This window comes from Babylonia areolata, chromosome 12 (genome assembly GCF_041734735.1).
Source record: "Babylonia areolata isolate BAREFJ2019XMU chromosome 12, ASM4173473v1, whole genome shotgun sequence".
NCBI lineage: Eukaryota > Metazoa > Mollusca > Gastropoda > Neogastropoda > Buccinidae > Babylonia > Babylonia areolata.
In genome coordinates this window covers 30,332,277-30,343,178 of record NC_134887.1, presented here as the reverse complement: position 1 = coordinate 30,343,178, position 10,902 = coordinate 30,332,277, and the positions used below count along the sequence as shown (strand labels likewise).

The window sequence follows — 10,902 nt, the reverse complement described above, 5'->3', positions numbered from 1 at the left end:
CATATTTACTCGCTAGTGGGGTTTAGATATTTACCAGATGCACAGTGGAGTTGTTTTTGGTTTTTGGTTTTTGTTTTTTTTGTTTGTTTTTTTCAGTTTTTAATGTGCCGGGTGCAAGAGGCTCTGACAAAGAAAGCGGCGGGTTAACTGTTATGGCTGCTGCCCGTTTTGGGAGATCACTGTATGTGTTCTTTGTTAGCCTGTTTGTTTTTGCTGCTCCATCGTCTGTGCTCTTGTCGACATCATTCTCGCATCCCCCACCCCCGACCCGCATCGCCCCCCCACCCCTACCCATTTTAAGTCTCCCATACCAGCCAAACCCAGGCTCATCTGCCGCATTCGAGACAGATAGATGACGCCACACTGGTTTGTGTGAGAGTAAGATAATGATACATTATGCTGCCGATAACGGGGGTCGGAAAGAATAATCTCCCTTGAGTTAATTTCAATTCATGAGGCTGTTGCGACGTCAGAAGTATTCATGGGTCTCGTTTTTTGTTGTTGTTTTTTTGTTTGTTTTTTTTTGTTGTTTTGAGCGTTTTATATGATTTTTTATTTTGAATTATCTTGAATGCACTTTTTTTCCCCCTTTAAAAAAAAAATAATAATAATAATTGCAGCGAACTTTCTTCTCCCCCCCCCCCCCTTTTTTTTTTGTTTTCATGGGAGCTAATTCATCTATATGAGTCATATACGTTGGGGTTTGTTTAATTTTATTTTTATTCACACAGATTTTATTAAATTTGCGCAATCAAATAATGAGAATAATCGTGTTCAATTTATAGTTGTACGCGTCAAACTAATGAACCCTTTTGTCCAGATCAGACGTTTATGTTGTGTAAAAAAAATACCTTATGGGAGAGAACTTGGGCCTGTCTTGACGCACGTTCTGACCACGAGTTTATTCCATTTCGTGATGACGAGTTTTTCGCAGTCTCGCCCAATCTACGAGTATCTGAACTTGTTTACTATATTTAATAATTTTATGTTAATGTTCTGTCATTTTCACAATGCCTGCCAATTTATTTTTGTGTGTATTTATCTAATAGTTACATTTCATTTTATGTTGATGCTTTATACAAACATTTGGAAGGTTTTCAAAGCCTGACCAGCAAGTTGGGTTCATGCACAGGTCAAGCATAATGGATCAGCCCGCATGACTTGATACCCTCTAGCACCTCCTTGAGACTGAAACTATCTCTATCAAGTAGTGAATCCTAATTGTGGGCCTCTGGTCTCTATTCCTCTCTCACATTTAACGCCAGGGACCCAGCATCAAGGCTACAGAAGTGGCAGTCTCCTGGAAGAAGATTGAACAATACTGTGTCCAAAGGAACAAAACACACCCCCTACACACACATGCACACACACACAAATTCATATACACACACTCAAGCACACACACCCAATACTCACACACACATACACACAGTTATCAGAAATATGTTGTGCAAGAAATTGGTTTTATTTTCTAGTTCCATGAACAAACTGATTAAAATTAACCAAAAAATTTATTAAAAAAAAAACACATCCATTCACAACAGCCATGCAGTAGACATGGAACACATTTTTACAAAAAAAAACTCCAATTACAAGCAGTTTGTAGTTCAGCAGAACTCTAAAAATTGAGGACGAAGCAGCATCTGCTTGGTCCACTTTTTGAGAGAAAAAAACAAACAACCAATTCCATTATTAAACCCAGAGTGTAAATAACAAAATAATACAGCCACCAATGGATGAAACCCAAACAAGCGTGTCCAACACAACATGCACCCTAGCTACAGTACCAACAGGTAAGAGCTATTGGAAGTTGCTGTGTACAAGGTAATACTACAGAAGGTTCAGTCTAATGGCCAATTTATAACTTACAGTGTTGAAGTCAAGTTATCCAATGCTGTTGACCTTGGTGGTGTTCCTTGGTGTAGGTCAGAGGTTCCTCATGTATGCTGCTTTCACATGAAAGAATATGACAGCATTGCTCATTTTCTGTTTTTGTTTTCTTAGGGATGGTTTTGGTTTTGTTTGTTCTTATTTACCACTTATTCTGAAACCCACACAAAAATGCTGGTGTATAATATACATACAAGTCAAGGCCAGTATGGAGCTACCAGAATATGCATATATGTATATATTCCCAGGTGAATTCACTTGGGCAAGTTGGTTGGTTGGTATGTTGGCTGAACTGGTGGTCGGCTGATGGTTAGTTGATCAAACTGTTTTGTTTACAACGTCGTTGAAAAACCAACAATAGTTACAAAGCAAGCATTCATGGAATTCTGACCAGACTGCACTGTTATTTCCTGATGCATTATTTCCCCACTTTTTCTTTTAAATTGGCTGGCAAAAGAATGCAGACAGAATATGAGAGTCATAGTTTTCAGTGATATGACCACAGCTCTGAATACTTCTCTCATGTAAATGACAAAATAAACAAGATTGTATATTGAGCAGAAAATTATATTAAACTGGGATGTATTTTGAGCAGAAAATGGAATTACATAGGAGAGTTAATTTTATCCAAACAGGCTTTTTCTGCATTAAATACAGGCAATCATTACTGATCAGAACAGGTCACTGTATAACAAGGATCTTTCTCAAGAAACTTCGGCTGTTCTCACAGAAATAAACCTTTAGACTAAGCCAAGAATCTTAACTGTAGTTTGTCCAAATACACAAATGAATATGGCACAAATGATTTTCGTTTCAATGTGTTCAACCGGAGAGGGACAGATCCCTATGCTGTCAATTTCTCTGCGGAGGGATGGTGGTAAAAGGGGGAAGATTTCTTGGTCTCTCTCCATACACACATCAGAGTGGAGTTACAGACAAGTCATTTCCAAAGCAAAAATGATCGGTGACATGATCTCTTGCATTCTTTTCATAACTTTAATCACCTTCCACTAATATCATGTAACATCCATGAACAGTACTGCACTTCACTTTCTTACGTGATTTTCCACCACATGAAACATTATGCATGAAACTGGCAAATGTTTTGGGGGGGTTTTTTTCAACAAAAAACGATTATCATGGAACTGTAAGTTTGTAAAACAACAACTTTTTTTTTTATAAAAAGATCAACAATACTTAACAACAACAAACAATGTAAATAATCTTCTTTTTTAAACTGTAAACAAAAACACACCAAAAAATAATCAACAGTAATAATGGTCCTTGCAGCTGTGAGACTAAGACACTAGAAAGAATGACTGTCTTCAGGCTAAACTCTTATGCCAACAGAAAACTGGACACAAATGAAAAACAGAAGAGTTTGTGTCAAGTGTAGGCATATACAACAGTCCTTTGTTTCACTGAAAATGTGTGCTCATAAAAAATATTGTGATATGAGCCTTGCTTCTTATGTGTGTTATGAAAAAAACAATTTGACAATTTACAGTATTACAACTGTTGCATTACTATTAAACATTATTTTGAGTCCAATATTGTGCGTGTTCACAAACATGACCAGAAAACATCATTAGGCATTATTCCATATTTTCTTCCTGCTTTGTTTTGTATTTTTAAATGCTTGCTCAAGACCTATGTCTTGTATGTTCTGTCTTCTGTCAAGTCCAATAATTCACCATCACATTTCACAGTAACTATCTCAAATACCACAATGGCTATTTGATATGGAGGTCCAATCAATTACACTGAATATCTAATGATTTACAATAAACATCTTTTGATTTTGTTTGATATAATAATGAAATAAATAAGGGCATACAGCAGCTGCAACCATTATACTTTTGATTCATATTTCAATCCACTTACATGATCACAGTGATGTGCAAGTATGAGATATTTGCCAAAAGCTACTTGGTCAAGACATTTCAGTACTTTACAGGTTGACATTATATTCAAGTCAAAATGTTCCAGTACTGCACACACCGATTGTATATGATCATATCTGGAAGCAATAAAATTTATTTTAACCAATTAAAATAATGACAGTCACTAAAAGAAAATCATCTTATACTTGAGAATGTTATTCACCTTATATTTCTTAAAAAAAATTTTTTGATTCTCCAGTTGAAAACATTTTAAACCATAGAGGAAACAAACAGATCTTATAAAATGTACATCAGCACGACAAAAATGTGTTTTAAAAAAAATCCTTACTTTTTACTGCATTGTACACTACAATACTTTTCCCAGTATGATTGATACTGGGTCCCCTTTAGTATTAAAGTTTCAGACTCAACACAATCCTTACTTTTCACTGCAATACTTTTCCCAGTATGACTGATACCGAGTCCCCTTTAGTACTAAAGTTTCAGACTCAACAACTTGCAGTGACCAACAACTCATAAGGGTTGGAACTCTACAAGAACTCTCATTATCATTCTGATACCATCAACTGCTGTAACAAAAAGACACATTTTCATGACCAGCAGTAGTTATTCTGATAAATGCCTGTAGCTATTTCATCCATTGCTGAAACAGTAAGCAACAAATTTTCATGATCAGCTGCTACTTAGACTATCGAGACTGAATCTTAATGTCTTGTTTTCTCCAACTGATATCAAAATACATAATTTCTAGAGCAGCATCCTTTCAGAAAAAGAAAGAGAAAAATAAACATTTAAAGTACGCTATGCTTTTTGAAGAAAGAGAAAACTCAACACGACAGAAATGATAAAAGGGTTCTGCCTGAGTGTGAACTATGTATGAGGGATAAGATACCAAATTATGTCGACTCCATTCATTTTCATTTTCACATTGCTACATCCTCAGATTCACATCACTTGATAAATAATTTAGACGAAAACACTTCCCTCAGTATATATCAGAACATATCTCATGGCCATACTCACATGCTGAAAAGACAATGACCAAATGATACTTTATACCAATCATGCAAGACATCAACACTCACCGCTTGATCCCAGATTGTTTACAACCACCAAGGCAGACAGAGTCTGTTTTGCTTAAAGAAATATATCATTCAAACATACAACAAGAAAAAGAACAAACAAAAACAACAACAACAAAAATGGAAGAAAGAAGCAAAAGTATATATATGGATACTGACAGTTGCCAAATTTGGTCACAAAAAAAAGCAAACAGCAAGCAAAAAAAAAAAAAAAAGAAAAAGAAAAAAAAAAGAAAAGAATAAAAAGAAGAAAAAACAAACAAAAAACCCACAGCAAAAAAGTAAACAGCAAGAAAGAAAAAAACACCCCTGGGAAGATGACTGATGAATGGAAAGTGCCAGGGAAAATTATTGCTCTGGGGGCCCTTTTGCCTTCTGTGTCCAGTGTCCTTGGAACATGTGTTCAGTGAGTGGTGCCCAGTCACCAGGGAGAGAAATAAAACTCTGCTGCAGTGCAGCCCTGTATAATTAGTCCATAGCTGCGCATAAACCTTGCATTTTTTTTTTAAGCAATAAGTCAAAGCTACACCAAAAGGAACATGTCTGTATACATTTTTTTCCTTTCTCTTTTTTCTCTGCTACCCATAATTGCTTCAGTAGCATTGCTTCCACACTGCTCATTCTGAGTTCTCCATACATGGCCACAACCAGGTTTGTATGCTGAAGTCTCAAAATTAATGTGTTCTGTCAGTGTCAGTTAACATTTCCTCAAGCCATTCTTTGACTCCGAAAGGACCCCTGTTGAACAAGCACAGAATTTTTGTGAACTAAGTGTAGCCCAAACTACTTCACCTGTAGAGTACATTTCCACTGATCTATCACTGTCCCCATGATAATACAGGATCTGTATTTCCCTAAGGTAATGTAGGTTAGCAGATGTACAGGAAACAGAAAACAGGAGAAAACTGAACCCCCCAAAAGTACATTGCATCCAACAAGACACAGAAGAATTGCTTAACATCAGAGAAACAAAACTGAAGCATTACAACTCATCTTTTAAACGCAAATCAAAAGAAGTTAAAATGTTCAGCCTCTTTCCAAGCTGCTCTTTCTTTTTATCACTGACTTTCCCATCTTTCAACTTCTCCACACGCTCTATTTCTGTGGTGACAAACTCGTCCCCTTTGTCTAAAATCTTTTTCATAGTTTTGATGTAAACTTCTGCTGACTCCTTATCCGCCTCCCTGGTCAAAGCTGTGGCAGCCTTCTCCGCTTTCTCCAGAATTGCGTTGCGGTCTTCTTTGGCCTTGAAAAACTCGCTGACCAGTTTGTCAAATTCCTCCAGACATGCTGGCAAACCCAGCCACAGACCTGAAAACAGTAAACCAGGATCACTTTTAATGTCAGTCACACACATAGTTCCAAAAACCAAGATAACATTACAATATCAAAACAAAATTTGAACACTTAACTCTTTCCATACGAACGGCGAAAGAGACGACGTTAACAGCGTTTCACCCCAATTACCATCATCAAAATATTGCAAGCGGAAGGCTCTTATACTGAAGACATGAATGTTGACAAAGAATACCACAATTCTGACGACGGAAGCTAAAGGTTGGGTCATTCAGACACCCACTGGACATCTGAGGGGTCTGTGTAGAGGAGAAGAGAGGACTGGCCGTACTGAGTGAGTTAAACAACTCAACACAGAATTTCGCCTCAGACAAAACATTTGAAATCAAACACATTAGATGGGTCAAACCCAATGGCATCCTACTGCTGCAGATACTATGGACTCTATTCAATTTGACATGCCACCCAGTTCTCAGATTACATACCATCCAATTTTAAGTTATGAATATCAAGTTGAATCAAGAAATTGAACAGCAGAATATTCTTGAAGTTCACCTTCACTTTTAACCCAAAGAACAGAAACAGCATCCTCAAAAAGGATGAGCAGTGGGAATGTTCCACTCTGTCATCAAAACAATCAAAATGGTATCTGCTTATGGGCATGTGTCACCTTATCATTCCAAATCTATGAAGAAAGAAAAGAGTTTTAAGCAACTGGCACTGCCATCTACAATGACTGGAAAATGCATAAGACCTTTCAGTGTCTTACACTAGACTTATTTTGATGCTGCTTTAAAACTTGCATTTCTATTTCTAATGTCACTCAAAGTTGGGATGCTTCATAACGAATTCAAATGAGAAAGGACAAAGCAAAAAACATATTGAAACTCTGTAATATGTCTCGACTGCTGCTCATATTGTCTCATTAGTCTGAAAAAAAAAAAAAATTAACTGCTTTGTCATAAACTTAGAGTATTGTGATGAAAACAGCTTACAAGAGACACTGTATTGTGCAACAGGCATTATGATTCAGAAAAAAACCAAACCAGATTTTTCCATGATGAATCTCTTGATGCTGTCAGCATTGGTAGCATCTCCAGTATAAGGAATAGGGTCTTTGGTGCCTTGCAGGAATATCTTGTACACAGGGAAGTCCTCTTTCTTCACGTTGAAGCGCTCGGCCAGGTCTGCATTGTCCTTATCCCCATAGTCTGCACAAAACAAAGAAAATGTTTACTGAAATATATATATATTATACCCTAAAACTATGTAAAAAAAAAAAAAAAACAACCAACAACAATATTTTATACTAATTCCAGCAAAATGAAACTAATAACAAGTGGTTTTTGGTCTTTTTCGGTAATGCAAAACTTAAATAATGCATTTTAGTTCAGAACACAAGTCTCACAATGTACCGAGCTCTGACACCAAACTAACAAAAACCTAAACTGTCAAAGTTTAAGCTAATTCAAAATGATTTATCATCTGGTACACACTCACTGTGAGACATGTTTGGCATCAGATCTTTTTAAATGATTACACCAATGAATTACATCCTTATAAATTTTATACATGTCACTGTGTGCATGTATGTGTGTGTGAGTGTGCATACGTGCATGCAACCCTTGAACTTAATTCCCTGATATCCTCTGGGCTATAAACAATGTATGATCAGTTCTCTTTGTTTGTCAGCATGTGTTTACAGATGTGCATGCCTGCAAGAGAATATACACAGATTACTGCTGAGAATGCAGCATATAACCAAAGAAAAGCACTCAGTACGCAAGGTCCAAACACAAATCATACAGAAATCATAATGAATCTATTCTCACAAGTTACATTGTATGATATCATAATTAATCTATTCTTACAATATTATACATCATGATCATACATTATAAATCATCTATTCTACTCTTCTACCATTATAATTATTTCATGCATTGATTGTAAATCATCTAGAGTATATTCTCACATTATATATTATTACACATTACTCATCCATTCCCACAAGTTTGTACCTGCAATCTGAACCTCAGCCACCAGCAGGTCAGGCTGGCTGACGGCCACCTCAGCCACCTTCTTAAACTGGTCCTGCTTCTCTCCATAGGGGTAGGTCTCGTCAAACTTCACCAGCACTGCACGGTGCTTCTCCACGATCTGTACACACACACATAACTCAGGCCTTAGCACCAAGCACAGGCAACAGTATACATGTATGCATCAGCTTTGTTCTGGTCAAACCAATGGGATAGGCACAATCTGATCAAACATACACCATGCAGGCCTAAATACCAACAACAGGCATAATCTTACACACACACACACACACACACACACACACACACACACACACACATATATATATATATATATATATATATATATATATATATATATATATATATATGTACACATATGTATGTATGTATGCATATGTATACATCAACTTTGTTCTGGTCAAACCAAAGGGATAGGCACAATATACACAAACACACACAACTCAGGCGTAAACAATGACAACAGGCACCTGTATGCATCAACTTTATTCTAGTCATTTAAAGGGAGATGCACAATCTGAATACACATGTACAACTCCTGGCCCTAGGACCAGCCATAGGCACATGCATCAACTTTGTTCTGGTCAACCAAAGGGATAGGCACGAACTGCTCAAACATACAAAATTCAGGCCTTAGTACCAACCACAGGCACATGTATACATCAAGTTCATTCTGGTCAAAGGGGCAGGAGAGGAGGCAGAGTGCTAGTGTGGGACTGGCTGAGGAAAGCAAGGGGGGTTCAGAGAGGATGAAAACTAAAAGATCTGGAGTCTTCTTCATTGAACAAAGATCTGGTGATAAATTTTAAGATTTACATCTCCCCCTCCCCCACTCTCTCTCTCTCTCTCTCTATATATATATATATATATATATGTATGTATGTATGTATGTATCATTTTGTATGTATCCCCAATCAAATTAGACAAAAAAAAGTTTGCCATTTCTATACATTTCCAAGTTGAACATGGCAACAAACACATAAAAAAAATCAAAGATTATATATCACTTTCATCTCTCCCTCATGAACACCCGCTTCATTGGAATAATTATAAATTATACATGTTATTATATAAACACTGTTCTTCAGACAATTCAATCATACTGTGTGTACCATTCTGTGTATACTATGCGTGCATGCGTAAACCAGTGTGTGTGCATAGTGTTCACAACATGTGTGTGGGTACATAACTATGCATACAACAGGATCATGTGCCCACACACAGTGAAAGATTTGATAGGTAAAATTTTATGTGTAAGAATTTTTTTTTTTATCTAAAAATTTTCTTAAACCCTCTACTGATTAATTTACTTTCATATCTATATAGTATATACAGACATGATTTAATTATCATTGTTATCAGGAAAAGAGTTACATACAAATAAAAAAAATCAATACACAAAACTGCTTTAGTTAAAAAATTTCTTTTAGAATGCCTACATGTGCACGAATAGTATTTGTGCAAACAAAATTTATATGTTTAAAGCAATTATTCCTAATACAATATTGGAATTTACTTTTCTTTTGTTTCTACTGTTTTTATCAGTAACACATTTGCACTTTAATTTTTTTTTAAAGTCACTTGACTGATGAACAACAGAAGCGATTTTGAGTGTTTCGAATTAGTGGCAAAGAATTCTTCATCCAGTGTCATGGACTGTCAACAGGGAAGTGGTGGCTTAATCCTAAAATGGCTGAATGTATGTTTTTTTTTCTGGGCTGACACTAGGATATAATATAATTTTATCGCTAACACATTACCATATCAGTTTTTTTTATCACCACCAATCAGTTTGTGTTTAAAACTACAACAATTGAACAAAACCCCGAAATATCAGTGTTATAAACTCAATGATCAATATAAAAATGGGCCATTTTCTGTTACAGTTGGTGAGAGAGATGAGGATGCAAAAGAACTGACTTTTTTCAACTGTGCTGTAATCATCATTCTAAAATAAAAAATATTAATCTTTAATTTTAAGTTTTAACCTTGTAAGTCTGTTCACTTTTTTAAACATGTTTTACATGTATGCAGCACTGTATCTGGTTAACTAAGTTTGAACTTTATTTTACATTAGCTTCCTTGTTAATGTTTGGTGACCTAGGTGCAGTATAAAGAGCACTGACAAAAACGATTGCCAGGTCGACAAAGGAACCTTTCGAATAAAACAACAACAAATTAAACAACCCAGTCATCGAAGTTTACCCACTACATGTTACACGATTTTACAAACAATTTTAAATGCTCAGTTTTATAAACTGGATTGCACAGCTGCTGATCGAACTCGGATCACTATTACCCAACAAACCGAAGTGGCAACTAAATCTATCGTCTGCAATCGGCATTGTCGGAGTGTGTTGGAGACTACAAGTCCTGATTCACATTCAAAATTTGATTAAAGTAAACATGCACCTCCAATACAAATTCTCTCAATACCTTATCAAACACCCCGGAATTTAGATTCACTGATCCTTTGACGATTTCTCCACCGGAATGGTCAAAAATCAGCATGAAAAGAGTACAGATTACCGCAACAACGTTTCTGCCTGCCATGCTTGCCGAGTAATGATGTGGCCCAATCACTGGACGTGTTTGATATGCAACGGATGTGATGTTTGATGCATCCACGTTCGCTCTGTTTCATTGGTTGATCGTGAGAGACGTGTTTTG

The 10,902-nt window shown here is 36.3% G+C and overlaps 1 protein-coding gene across 1 annotated transcript; it reads right to left on the bottom strand.

The window, feature by feature from the left end:
• Positions 1-1,446: 1,446 nt before the first annotated feature.
• On the bottom strand, positions 1,447-10,793 carry LOC143288518 (endoplasmic reticulum resident protein 29-like). Its single transcript, XM_076597100.1, has 4 exons — positions 10,669-10,793; positions 8,194-8,332; positions 7,219-7,383; positions 1,447-6,187 (listed from the first exon to the last, which is right to left on the bottom strand). The coding sequence occupies exons 1-4, from the start codon at positions 10,783-10,785 to the stop codon at positions 5,859-5,861; spliced, it is 750 nt and encodes a 249-aa protein (XP_076453215.1). The 5' UTR covers positions 10,786-10,793; the 3' UTR covers positions 1,447-5,858.
• Positions 10,794-10,902: the final 109 nt, after the last annotated feature.

Coding starts and splice junctions, on each gene's coding strand:
- LOC143288518 (XM_076597100.1), bottom strand. CDS start 10,785: ATGGCAGGCAGAAACGTTGTTGCGGTAATCTGTACTCTTTTCATGCTG. Junction 8,333..10,668: donor ATTCCGGGGTGTTTGATAAG/GTATTGAGAGAA, acceptor GTGTGTGTACAG/ATCGTGGAGAAGCACCGTGC. Junction 7,384..8,193: donor GGCTGAGGTTCAGATTGCAG/GTACAAACTTGT, acceptor TGTTTTGTGCAG/ACTATGGGGATAAGGACAAT.